The sequence below is a fragment of the Puma concolor genome, chromosome E1, assembly GCF_028749965.1.
Source record: "Puma concolor isolate L17-30 chromosome E1, mPumCon1.1.hap2, whole genome shotgun sequence".
Lineage (NCBI taxonomy): Eukaryota > Metazoa > Chordata > Mammalia > Carnivora > Felidae > Puma > Puma concolor.
In genome coordinates, this window is record NC_141680.1 from 40,811,111 (window position 1) to 40,825,040 (window position 13,930).

General features: G+C 50.8%; 1 protein-coding gene across 1 annotated transcript; it reads right to left on the bottom strand.

Annotated features, from left to right (window-relative positions):
- Positions 1-3,036: 3,036 nt before the first annotated feature.
- On the bottom strand, positions 3,037-7,076 carry GJD3 (gap junction protein delta 3). The gene is made up of 2 exons (XM_086687253.1): positions 6,643-7,076; positions 3,037-5,875 (listed from the first exon to the last, which is right to left on the bottom strand). The coding sequence occupies exon 2, from the start codon at positions 5,869-5,871 to the stop codon at positions 5,092-5,094; it is 780 nt and encodes a 259-aa protein (XP_086543379.1). The 5' UTR covers positions 5,872-5,875; positions 6,643-7,076; the 3' UTR covers positions 3,037-5,091.
- Positions 7,077-13,930: the final 6,854 nt, after the last annotated feature.

The window sequence follows — 13,930 nt, forward strand, 5'->3', positions numbered from 1 at the left end:
AGGAGGCACAGAGGACAGGTTGCAAGAGACCATGGATGCTCCTGGTTGAGAGGATCAAGTGTGGCAGTCCTGTAGGATCATCAGAGACCAAGTTTGTCCACGCTTCACACTCTGCACATCAAGGCCCAGAGAGAGCAGTGCCCTTGCCCAGGATCACAGCGAATTCACGGCTGATGGGGGACCAGTACTCAGGGCTCCCACCTCTCACCCAGAGGTCTTTCCTGGAATCTTGCCCCCAAAGAAGCATCGAGCACTGAGGTCTGAGGGTTCCAGGGAGGTGGCAGTGGAAGCTGTGTCTGGGGTGGGTTAGGGCCCCTGGACAGGAAGAGATTCCTGGGCAGAAAGAGTTCCTTCCGTGGGAGTCTGCCTGCCATTTCTACTTCAGCCACCAGGTGGCGGCAGCCCCCTACTTATCTGGCCATCTGGGCCGTCACCGTGCACGTGGAGGCCAAGGTTCTCTTCCTCCAGCAAATATTTTCTAACATTTTCTTCCTGAATCTGACAGAAGTTTAACATAACATACCTATCCACGTGATTTACAAAAATCACTATGCTATCACGCTGTATTGTAAAGGAGAAATGAAGGGGAAGGACTATGAATTTCAGTACGTTAATACTTGGACACAACTGCATAGCAGATAGAACATTGTCCTTCGATTCCTTCTACTTTTTTTTCTTCTGTAAAGTTTTTATTTATTTTGAGACAGAGATAGCAAGCGGGGGAAGGGCAAAGAACGTGGAAGACAGAATCCCAAGCAGGCTCCACGGTGCCAATGCAGAGCCGGAAGCAGAGCTTGAACTCACGAACCGTGAGATCATGACCTGAGCCAAAGTCAGATGCTTAACTGAGCCACCCAGGCGCCCTAAGAAGCCCAGGAAACTTAAAGAGTATGAGTAATGTTGAAATAAAAGCTGCCAATGTATAATAAAACCACACACACACACACACACACACACACACACACAAAATCCCCAACCACAACCCTAAGGTTTTACTTGTGAAACAGAATCAGGTTTCGGGCTCAGGTAGTTATGGAGAGGCTTTTCACTATGTGACCATCCAGTGGGTCATTCTAAAGTCATGTGTGAAATTTCTTTTCTGTCTCCCTTTTTAAAAAAAGTAATCTCTACACCCAACTTGGGGCTCTAAGTCACAACCTCCAAGTCACAATCTTGAAATCAGGGGTGCCTGGGTGGCTTCGTTGGTTGAGCATCCGACTTTGGCACAGGTCATCATCTCACAGTTCGTGAGTTCAAGCTTTGCCTCAGGTTCTCTGCTGTCAGCACAGATCTCTCTGCACCTCCCCCATGCTCTCTCTCCCTCTCTCTCTCCCCTTCCCCCACTTGTGCACACGAGCAAGCTCTCTCTCAAAAATAAATGAACATTAAAAAAAAAAAACCCAAATCAAGAGTCACATGCTCTAACTGAGGCAGCCAGGTGCCCCCACGTGTGGTGCGTGTTGTAGGAGGGCATCTTGGCATTTCTAGCCCCTGACTACCAAATGCCAACAGGATTGCCTTCATTTTGACAACTGTAGCAGTGGCCCCACATTTATAAAATGCCCGCTTGGAGTTGTATCTTTGATGATGGGGCTTGAGGTTGTCCTCAGGGGCTCACAGTTCAGCTATGGCACAAGTGACATTTTGGGCCCAGGGATTCTTTTGTCGTGAGGGGCTGTCCTGTGCATTGTAGGGTTTTAGTAGCATCCCTGGCTTCTGCCCCTAGATGCTAGTTGCACCTTCCCCTCAGCTGTGACAAACTAATATGTCTGCAGACATTGCCAAATGTCCCCTGGGGGGAGAAACTGCCCCCAGGTGAGAACCCCTGCTGTGGGGTCTGATCCTTGCTGACATGTGCTTTGCACCATCAGGGAGACTGACTGAAGGATGCTGACTGGGGTACAAGCTGGGAAAAGCTGTGACTAAGTCTTGGGTCTATGGGAGCTCAGGGCATTTAACCAGGCCTGGGACAAATTTCAGAAGGCTTCCTGGAAGAGGTGTCCCAGGTCCCAGCTAAATTAGGTGTAAGGGAAGGAGTTAGCCAGCTGGGACACAGAGGTGATAAATAGCTTCATGTGACCAGAAACTGTCACCAGCTCTGTGCTTTAACCATTTTGGTTGGAATGTTGGAAGAAATGAGTTGGAGAGGCTGGGATGGGCTCAGGCTAGGGCCGGTTCAGGAGCTGGACTTGACCGAGAAGGCAATGGGAGTGAAGGATCTCAAGCCAGCGAGTGAGCCATTTGGACTGGAATTGCAGGGAGCAGAGAAGCTGTGGGAGCAATTCCGGCCACTGGTGACAAGGCTGACCCTGGTCAGTGCCTGGAGGGATGAGAGTGGTAGAGGGAGGAAATGCTTCGGTGGTAAAATGGGACTAGGTGGTTGACAGGACATGGGAGGTGGGCAGAAGACAGCCTTCGGCAGTAGTGGGTGCAGGTGGCCTGGGTGGATGGAGATACCAGCACTGAGAGGGGAACTAAGGCAGTTGGGTTGCATTTGAGGTGTTGGTGACCACACTCCCATCCCTCATTCCACTCCAGCCACAATGGCCTCCTTGCTGGCCTCAAACACCCCAGCATATTCCTGCCTCAGGGCCTTTGCACTTGCCAGCCCCTCCACCAGGAATGCTCTTCCCAGAGCCAGCTTCGTGGCTAGCTCTTTGCTACATTCTGTTCCAGTGTCACTCCTCAGGGATAGTCACTGTCTGCCCTTACTCTGAGCGATATCTGGCGGTATGTGCTATATTTATTGCCTGCTTTGTAAGCTTCATGAGGGCAGGTTTTGTTGCCCACTGGAGCCCAACATCTGGATCTGCTCTGTTCAGTACAGCAGTCACTAGCCGTACGTGGTGACTGAGTCCAGAAATGTGGCTGGTCCAAATCCAGATGTGCTCCAAGCATAAAATATACACAGATTTCAAAGACTTAGTAAAAAAAAAAAAAAAAAAAAAAAAAAAAAAATATATATATATATATATATATATATATATATATATAAAATATCTCCTTAATGCTTTTTTCATATTGATGATGTGTTGAGATAGTATTTTGGATATGCTGGGTTAAAGAAAATATATTATTAAAATTAATTTCATGCGTTTCCTTTTACTTTTTAATGTGGCTAATGGAATATCTGAAATTACACATGTGGCTCACATCCTATTTCTATTGAACGGTGCTGATCTCGAACGTAGTCTGGCATATAGTATGTGCTCAACAAATATTTCTTGAACGAATACATCCGGAGAACAGCTGTGTACCCACATTTGAGTTTGTTGGAGATCCAGGCTTTGCACACCTGACTGATCAACATCAGAGAGACACTATTGCACACCGTGAGCAAGGATAAGTGCTTGGGCCTCTGGGACGCCTTGGGTTCCTTATCAACATATTTTACTAAGCACGACTCTGGGTCCATTGGTGGAGGAGCAAGTAATGCCATTCAGCAGAAGTGCTCTGTCTGGAGAAGCAAGGGTGCCGTGGTCATCTAGCTCTGACTTGGGGGTGGGGGCCATTAGGAAAAGGATCTATTTATTTCCAAATGAGACTGAAAGGCAGGTAGGTATTAGCTAGGGTGGGGAGGGGGGTGCTGCAGAAAGAGGCTGCTCCAGGCAAAGAAACAGCACGTTCAAACATCTGGAAGGAAATTGGTCACTGTGTTTGTAGGAAGAGAAAAGTCAGTATGGTTAGGAAGCCCGTGCAGCAGGGGTGAAGCAGGGCCAGGAGAGGGCAAGACTTCAGAAGGCTCATTCAGGTGCTTGACTTACCCTGATGACAGGGAGCCCCTGGGGGCCTAAGTAGGAGGACTATTTAGAAAGACCCCTCTGGCTGCTGTGTGCAGTGCAGGCAGGGGTTTCCAGGAAGAAGAGCGCAAGGAAAGGAGGACAAAGAAGGAAGGGCCAAGGACGCAGGAGAAAATCAGGCAGAGCGGGTCGCAGCAGCCTGCTCAGGGGGGTTGAACAAAGTCCAGGGTGCAGTCACATGGTGGCCCCTGGATGTCACTTAGGGCCTGGGTGATCTTACGGAGAGCAGCCCCACTGGGGTGGAGAGGGAGGAAGACAGATGGGGACAGAGAAGAGACAGGAGCAGGACCAGAGGTGGCCATGTAGGTGGCTCTTTATACTCTCAGAGGAGAGAAGAGGGTGGTGGCTACAAGGAAATGCAGGGCCAGGGCACGTTTCAGGGCAGCTTTCTTTTGAGGTCGGCTGGGACTTAGCCGAGTTTATGGACTGCGGGGGGGCGGGGGGGGAACAGCAGCAGGGTGAGGGGGTGAATCTAGAAAAGAGTCCTGCCCTCTGACCCTACCGCCAACCCCTACTCTACCTCCACCAAAGGGAGGGCTTGGCCACTGCCCAGGCCACAAGGCTGAGTGTGGGTGGTATCCACAAGCCCTACCGCACTGAGGCCTGCCCAGCGTGAAGGGGCGCCTGCCTCCTCTCCCTGTGGGCTCGGTCAAGAGGGGAGACCTTCCTGCAATGCCCCTGCAGGTAGGGAGGGAGCCAGTGTGGCTGCTGCCGGCACTGAGTCCTGACCACCCACCCGGTACATATCAGAGATCTCTCTCTGTCTCTCATACACACACGCACACGCGGCTCACACAGGGCATACAGATGCCTGCACAGACGCAGACCTACAGGGAATACACACGCACACACAGAGAGCCCACATAGGATGTACACACACACGTACACACACGGCTCACGTGCACGCACGCAAAGAGCTCACACAGGTTTTACATGTGCATGTGCACACGCAGCTCATACCACACATATGTGCGGTGTGTGGCCACACACAGGGAGCCCACACAGAGGCCAGGCCTCAGCCCCAACAAGGAGAGGCCCTCGGGAGGCTGGTATCACAAGTACTTTTTCTGGGCACCACCTGCACCTCCCCTTCCGGCTCTGCGGTGCCCTCCTCCTGTGCACGTTCTCTCAGCCCCAGGCCTCCCCCCTGCCACCTGGATCAGGGCAACAAGGACCTGCCACAGTTCAATCTACGGGGCCCCCACGCAACCGAGCGCACTCGGGAAGTGCTGGGGACGCTGCAGGGCAGGGTCCCGGGGACAGTTCTCCGGGAAGCACCCGCGGCCCGCCTCTAGATGGCCAGGTCCTGGCGGACCGTGGCCAGGGACGCCTTGCTGTGGCCGCTGCCGCCCTCGCTGTCGCTGGCCGGCGCCGGGTGCGGGTAGGCGGGGGGGCCGCAGGGGTCGGGGCGCGCGCGGTGGCGGCGGCCGTCGCGCTCTGCCGCCTGGCGACGGCGCCCGGCGCGCGGGCGGCCCTTCCAGAGCAGGTGGCCCAGCTCGGCCACGCTGAGCAGCGCCGAGAGCAGCCCCACGGCGAAGTAGAAGAGCACGAAGACGGTCTTCTCGGTGGGCCGGCTCACGAAGCAGTCCACGGTGTGCGGGCACGGCGGGCCCGCGCACGCGAAGTGCGGGGCCACGCGGAAGCCGTAGAGCAGCGCCTGGCCCGCCAGGAAGGCCAGCTCGGCCAGCAGGCGCAGCGCCACGCTCAGCAGGTAGCAGCGGCGGCGCGGGGGCGGCCCGGGCCCATCGTCCGCGCCGCCCGCCTGCTTTCCGGCGCGGTGCACCGAGTAGATGACGAAGAGCACGGGGGGCGCCGAGAGCAGCAGGATGTGGAAGAGCCAGAAGCGGTAGTGGGAGACCGGGAAGGCGCGGTCGTAGCAGGTCTGGCGGCAGCCGGGCTGCAGCGTGTTGCACACGAACTCCTCCTGCTCGTCCTCGAACACGGCACCGCCCACCGTGGCCAGCACCAGGATGCGGAAGATCAGCATGACCACCAGCCACAGGCGGCCCACGAGCGGCGACTGCAGCTGCACGGCGTCCAGCAGCGAGCCCAGGAACGCCCACTCCCCCATGGCGCTGGGGACGCAGGGGTTGGGGGGGACCGGTGTCAGAGGCTACCGATCAGCGCCCCCCCCAGCCCCCTAGCCCATGGGGTGAGGTTAGCTAGCCCTCCTCTAACTTGGGGTGAGGCAGGGGCTCAGGCCTGGGTTTAGCTGGGATTTTGTGGGAACGAGGGAGTCAGCAAGGGGGCGGGGGCAGGAGGGGTTAGGAGATTCTCAACTGTGGGTGCCTTTCTCCTTGGGGAGAAGGTGCTGGGGAGGAGCCCCACCCTGGTGCTCTAGCCAGACCCCCACGGGCCTGCTTGGTTGGACCCCATGCTCCTCCAGGGTCTATATCCGTAGGGAATCAACTTGACATCGGCAGGGCCAGACCGACTGCATTGTAGAACCAGAAGCCCGGTGGTGCCCTTACGTGCCCAAGGATGCTTTCCATGGGCAACCGTGGTACCTCCAACCGGGGAGTCCAGACCCAACTTAACCTGGGAGAGGTGGGAGCCAGCAGACCCAGAGGGACCTCACCTCCTTCCTTCTCTGCCCACCATTTCTCCTGCCCTTCTTACTGCAGTGAACTCCTCTCAGAATGGGGAGTTCCATAACTCTGTCATTATCCCTTGTTCTAGGGGTCCCCTGCCATCCCACTCCTGAGCGGCCCAGCCATCTCCGATCTCCTCCATGGTGTCCCTCTGCTTCCAGCCTCCCACATCTCCGGAGAACCTCCCCAACACACTCACGCAGGCCCCACAGGCTCCCCGTGCCACCGGACCCCAGCCTGACCCCACTCACCCTGTGGCTGGAGCTGAGGTGTTAGAGCTGAGGGACGGATCCTGGGAGATGGCTGGGACCTGTTACTCTCCCGGGCCCTCTTTCATTTTCCCTTTTGGGTTTGGCCAGGATAGATGACAGGACAGAATAGCCAAGAGGGGCTTGCTCTCCCCCTTCTCTTAAAGGGACAGGGTGGCCCTGTCGGTTGGCTCCACCCTTGGGAACGTACACAAGGCCATGCCCCTTGCTGGGCTTTGCAGCCCTCCCTTTCTATCCCTTACCCACCCTTCCCCCATCCCACCTGCTGTGTCTCCTTCTGGAAATGGGGGTGGGAGTTAACCAGAGCCACACCCCTTTTGAGGGAGGGGGACTCTACGGAAGCCCATGGAACAGACTCCCCCAAACTGGAAGGCCTAGATCCACTAGCAACTGACTGTCACCTTCGAAGGCAGTCTTCAGGGTGGGCCCAGTCTCCTGGCTTGTCAGCTGAGGAGGCTGCACTGTCTGACCCCCAAGTTTCCTTGTCTTAATGCTAAGGTCCCAACCATATTATGGAGAACAAAGCCAACCTGTGCCCAGGAAAGAATCCCACATGGAAACCATTAAGGCATCAAGAGTGTTCGGCACTGGTGGTTAAATAAAAGCTTTTGCTTTCTTCCTGCTTTTCTATAATTTCCAGATTTATTCTAATAAGCATGTTATTTTATAATGTGAAAAATGAATAGAAGGACTTCTCTGCCCTGGTAAGGCTCGGAATCACATTCTACAACTCTAGGTGGCAGGAGAAGCTATCCCTTAGGGGAAGAGTTAGGATGATGCGTGGTGATCTGAGTGGCTGAGGAGGGGACACCCTCAGGTTGAGACATCTTGTTTGTCCCCTCTAGGCCTTTCTAGGAATCTGCCCCACCCGCACACCATTCCCCTTCCCCTGTACACCCGCTCTGGACCAGGCCTCGCGCCGAGCCGATCACACAAATCAGCTCATTGCATCCTCTTGATGACCCTGGCAGGAGGGAAGCTGAGACTGGGAGGGTCTAAGCCACTTGCCCACACAGCAAGTAAATAGCCAGTTCCCGTCTCATGCCTGGCTTGATGGGTTGGGAGCCCATGTGCTTAAGCCCCTCATGGAACTGTTCTCACTCTAGCTTGGCTGGGCTTCCCAGGTGGTGTTCCGGGGCCTGACCATCCCCAGGGCTTTGGTTGGGTCTGGTGGGCCCAGACACGCCTGCCCCTCTCTGAGTGGGGAGGCCAAGAACCTCCCCCTCCATGACATTTCCTTTCCCCGTCAGCCATGGGGGCCTGTATAGTTTTCCATGTGTTGACAGGGACCCCCTGGCCTGATTTCAGGGAGGGGTGGGAAATGTGCCCTTCACCTACACTGGCTCAGGGGTCCTGCCCAGCCTGGAAAAACCCTCGGTTAATGATGGATGTGGTGGGGAACCCTCCGCACTGTCATGCAGGGTTCCCTTGGGAGTGGACCTGGGTGGGGAGACACTGCCTTGGACAAAGTCCAAAGGAAAGCACATGCTGGGGCCCCACATTCCAAAAACAGGATGTGGGGTGGGGGTATGGCTGACTTTCCCAACCCTCACCTCTGCCTGCTCCTGGCAAAGCTGCTCCCCGACCCCCGACCCCCAGCCCCAGCCATGGGGGCTCAGGGACACACCTCATCTCTCCTGACTGTCCAGGAATGGTCCCTGCCCTGTCCTCACAGCCCCTGCTGGGTGAGGACACTGGCCCAGCCTGGAAAAACCCCATCAGATCTGTCTGCTTTTGGGGAATGGAAAATGGCAGAGGTAGTGGGCTAGGGTGAGGCAGGAGCATGGTCACATGCTGTCCACAATCCCTGATGCCACAGGCCAGACACAGGGGACTGTACAATCTCCGGGGCCCGTCCTCCTTCCCAGATAGCGCTGTCCAGACTGAGAGGAGGTGTCACTGATGCTGCCCAGGGCTGGTGACACATGGCCCCATTCTTGGCCATACTTAAGGTCTGGAGCTGGGCTGAGAGGCCCATCCTGCCCAGTTTCATATTCAATCTCTGTCCCAGACACTTCACTCTACCCTGTGGGGGCTGGGGAGCCAATTCCCATTCTGTCACACATAGACACACATATGCAGGCACTACATGGTTGTACCCAGTAAGTGACATCATCAACACATGGCTGTATTTTCTCTCCCTGTGCCCCTCTAACATTTTTTTTTTTAAAGTTCATTTATATATTTTGAGAGACTGAGCATGAGGGACAGAGAGAGAGAGAGAGAGAGAGAGAGAGAGAGAACGAGAGAATCCCAAGCAGGCTCCCACTGACTCAGGGCTTGAATTCACAAACTGTGAGATCATGAGCCGAGCTGAAATCAAGAGGCGCCCAACCAATTGAGCCACCCAGGCATCCCAACCCCTCTAACATTTTTAGTCTTTACAGAAATGTTGCCTTTTAGTGAGGCCTTCCCTAACCTTCCTAACGGGAATTTAACCCCCTACTTCCTATCCCCTTTCTCAGCTTTATTTCCTTTGCACTGATCACTACATAACATACTTGGTTATTTAAAAATTGTATCCTGTGTAGCACCCATCTCCTCCATTAGCATGTATGCTCCACGAGGTGCCCTGCTCACTGTCCCGTGTCAGCACCTAGAACAGTTCCTGGCACGTGGTAGAGGCTGGGTGGGTGAAGGTTGGGGTGGGAGGGTTGCGGACGGGGCAGACCATCTCTGCCCCAAGACGGTGAGCTCACTCTGCCTCATTTGCTAACTCTGGTCTCCTCTAAAGCTAGTGATCACTTAAGTGGCCGATTTGGTCTGAGATCGGTAATCAGAATGTCTAGTCCTGGGTAGAAATGAAAACCTCCAAACGGGTTAACGGTAAAATTCCTCCCTCACCTCCCCCCTCGGCCTGGGTGGGAAAGGTGAGGGAGTCAGATGCGTGGTTGTGTTGGCTTCTGATTACTCTGGAGCATTCCTCGTCCCCCCTCGCCCCTCCGCTGCACAGTGTCTGACCCTTCAAACTCTTTCCAGGCCTGCAAATCCTCTGGACAGGTGATCTTCGGTTCACAGGTTGTCCCCGCTCCTCTCTCTTCTCCCCGCCCTCAGCCTGTGGTTCCCAATAGACCCCTCAGGCTCTGCGGTTTTATCACTCACGGGGACCTGCTTCCCCTTCAGGCCTTCCCTCCTCCCTTGGCTCTATAATTATTTAAGATTAGGTTCGGCTGTAACAGCACAGCTACTAAACCGTGGCTTAAACAAGAGAAGCTGGTTTCCCTCTCACACAAAAGGAGGAGGGCGATGGGCTGTTCAGGGAGGAGGGGCAGCTCTGTGCCTCAAAGTCCTTGGGGGTGCAGGCTCCTTACAAACTCCTCCCTGGGTGTGGTCCTCGTCCTCCACCATTCCTCCTCCGCCGCATTCCAGGCAGCAGATGGAGGAAGGGACGAAGGCGGGACAAATTTGTGCAAAAACGGCTCTCTCAGAAAGTCCCGGAAGCTGCCATGTGACCGACTGCTCACTTATCATTGGCCAGGATGACCTTCCGCAAGGAAGGCTGGGAAATGTAGTCTTTTCTCCCCGGTAGGTGGCCTTACATCCAGTAAAGGGGAATTTAACCCTCACTGTCGCAAATCTGCACCACTTAATGGCTTTCTCCGCGGAGGTGGGGATTCAGAGAAACTAGTTCCCCCAGGTCTGCCCCCACCCGCTGAACAGTTCTATTTAGGTTCTCAGCGGATTGGATGGTGCCCATCCGCATTGGTAATGGTGATCTTTACCCAGTCTACTGATTCAAATGCTAATTTGTTCTGGAGACACCCTAAGAGACACACTCAGTAATATTTTACAGGCTATCTGGGCATCCTTAACCCAGTCAAGTTGACACCTACAATTAACCGCCACACAGTTTTTCAACACAGCTTGCGGACATCTTCCTCAGATTTGAAATGGTGCGGGCGGCCCATCGGTAAGAAACACCTGAGATCGATTCCTGGCGTGGTACAAGTTCAGCATCATTTTAGAACTGGAACCCATTTATTACTTTAAAAACCTGAAAAAAATTATAGTTATTTTCATTTCGAATAAAACCATGTAACACTGACTATTTTTGTAAACTATAGGAAGATGCAAAGAAGAAAATGAGATCACCCAGATCTCATTATCCAAAGAAAAGCAGATGACGGTTTGCTGCAACTTGCAGTTGGCCTTTCAGTGCACATAGCATTTGGTCTCAAACTTCAGTTTGCATCAGAATTAACGGAGCGCTTTTTAAAACAGGCGCTTTTAAATCACCCGGTTCTGGAGTGGGCCTGATAATTTGAATTTCTAGCAAGCTCTCAGGTCACGCTAATCCTGCTGGTCCAGGGAGCACACACACACGGAGGAGCACTGATATGTACTCTACACCTTTGCTTTTCCAAGTAGGCTCTCCAAACAGCAGCACTGACATCACTTGGGGAAATTACTAGTAACACAACTTCAGACCTCACTCCAGGCCTACTGAATCAGAATCCGCAGTTTAACAAGATCTCTAGTGGATTTGTAAGTGCAAGTTTGAGAAGCTCTGGTTTATATTTGAGCCTCATACTATCTAAAAGATAGCTTTTCCTATTTTGTTTACACGCAGCGAAATGCACCATTTTATAATATAACTTAATGAGTTTTGATGCATTATACAGGATAGTTTTTGTATCTTTTTTCCCCCTCTACCCAACACAATGACTTTCCTGTGTTATTAAATGTTTTGGGAAAATATGACTTTTAATGACTTGGTAATACATGATAAGGGTGTACCAGTTTAACCAATTCTTCCATTGCAGTACACCTATTCTGTTCCATTTTTCACCAGTGTAAATAATGCCACGATGAATGCTTTTGGACACAAACTTTTTGTTTTTCGGACTCCAGAATAATCTTCCAAAAGTGGAATTACTGAGGAAAGAGGTGCTGGATAGGTCAGAACAGATATCCCTCACTCTAGAAGTAAAAAATGCATGCAAAAATTTTGTCTTTGTGTTTTAGGAAAAATGGCTAGGAATCACTTAAAAAATTCCCCTTCAGCAAAACAGTGGGATGCAATGTATTTAAAAAAAACAAAAAGGATAGGGCACCTGGGTGGCTCGGTTGAGTGGGATTTTTCTTTCTGTCTCTAAAAAAATATAATAAAAGAACAAAAAGCCTTAGTAAGCTTATTGTATTATATATCAACTCATGCAAGTTTTGAATCCCTTATTTTCCAAGTATTCTTTTGTAATTCTAATTGATGTAATATGTATTTATTAAGCAATGTTTCCTGTGTAGGAGAAATAATTACATTCTATAAAGGGTTTAAATGTGTACGACCAAGTTTATTAGCACTAGAATTTTTATCTTCTCGAATGTCTAGAATGAATAGTTAAGAGATGAATTTACTCAGAGTCTTTTAGTTAGCAAGTGCTTTGCTGGGAACAAACTTCCACTTTTAAAAGGTAAAGGTTTCTGACTTTTTATTTTTAAAGAGGCTTTATATGCTTTCTTTGATTTGTTTTATAAACAAATGCATACTTACCAGACAGGGACTTCACCTCTGATTTGTAATCTGCTTGCTTTCTTCACTCAGTAAGGTCTTGGGTGTCTTTTCATGTCAATCAATATTTTTCTTTCCCCCCCAAATATATCATTGTTAGTGAGTACCTGGTATTCCTCATTGTACCATAATTTGTTTAAACCAATTGTTTTATCTGAAGTCTCCTGTTCGTTGGACGTTTAGGTTACTTTTATTTATTTTTAAATTTTTTTTTTCAACGTTTTTTATTTATTTTTGGGACAGAGAGAGACAGAGCATGAACGGGGGAGGGGCAGAGAGAGAGGGAGACACAGAATCGGAAACAGGCTCCAGGCTCTGAGCCATCAGCCCAGAGCCCGACGCAGGGCTCGAACTCACGGACCGCGAGATCCTGACCTGGCTGAAGTCGGACGCTTAACCGACTGCGCCACCCAGGCGCCCCAGGTTACTTTTAATTTTATTACATAAACTTTAATAAGCATCTTTAAAAAAAAAAAAATAGAATCTATAGATTTTTTTTTTTTAATGTTTATTATTTATTTTTGAGAGAGAGAGACAGAGTGTGAGCAGGGGAGCGGCAAAGAGAGAGAGGAGACACAGAATCCGAAGCAACTCCAGGCTCCAAAGCTGTCAGCACAGAGCCTGATGCAGGGCTCGAACTCACGAACGCAAGATAATGACCTGAGCTGAAGTCAGACGCTTAACCGACTGAGCCACTCAAGTGCCCCAATAAGCATCTTTTTTAAAAAACATCTTTGCATGTGGCTTTTCTTGAGGTAATTGTAGATTTATATGTAGTTTTGAGAAACAGAAATCCCTTGTGTACTTTGCCCCACTCTCCCCTAATGGTAGCATTTGTAACATTATGTAACTAGGATATTGAGATTTCCTGTATTTCTGTGTTTACATGGTTTTGCATGTTTCAATTCTTCTCTTGAACTAACTTTTTTAATGTTTATTTTTGAGAGTGCACTTGAGCAGAAGGGCAGAGGGAGAGGGAGATGAGAATCCCAAGCAGATTCAATGCTGTCAGTGCAGAGCCTGATGTGGGGATTGAACCCACAACCGTGAGATCACAACCTGAGCTGAATTCAAGAGTTGGACACTTAACCAACTGAACCACCAGGTGCCCTTTGAACTAAATTTCTTAAAGTGAGAGTTTTTGAGACAGAGTTTGGCCTCTTTGCCGATTCTGATGAAAGGGATCATTTTTCCAGATCTTTGTCAACACTACCCTTGGAGATATGTTTTGGATATCCCTCTGTAACTCAAGATTACTTTTCTTCTGGTACATTTCTAAATGGTTTTGCTTTTGACATTTAAATAAATATTGTCTGTTTGAACTTAACTTTGGTATAAGATGTGAGGAAGGAATTGGATTTATCTAACATTTGTCTTTTTTCTAAATGGTTAGCCAGTTGCCCTTATTGAGATCATCAAATAGTTGTCCCGATTATCAAAATAGTTGTAAAGGAATTAAAAAAAAAGACATGCATATTTGAAACTACTTACTGATGTAGGGCCAAGGCCTTCTGAGTATGAAGGAGATGGAAGAACTTTGTACCCATGTATAAAATCCCAGGAAAAAACCTGATTGGCTTTGGTTAGGTCATGATGCCTATCTCTTAGACCTGTTGCCACACGGCCAGGGGCTGTTAGGTCGGTACATCAGCACATGATCAGAATAGTTCTCAAAAGGAAGTGAAGAGGGATATATTTTAGAGTAAAGTAAAGGGTATATTGCAAGGCCCCCGCCACCAAAAGGGGCAATCAATCAACGGG

Bases quoted from the DNA above. Each gene is read 5' to 3' on its own strand.
- GJD3 (XM_086687253.1), bottom strand. From the start codon at position 5,871: ATGGGGGAGTGGGCGTTCCTGGGCTCGCTGCTGGACGCCGTGCAGCTG.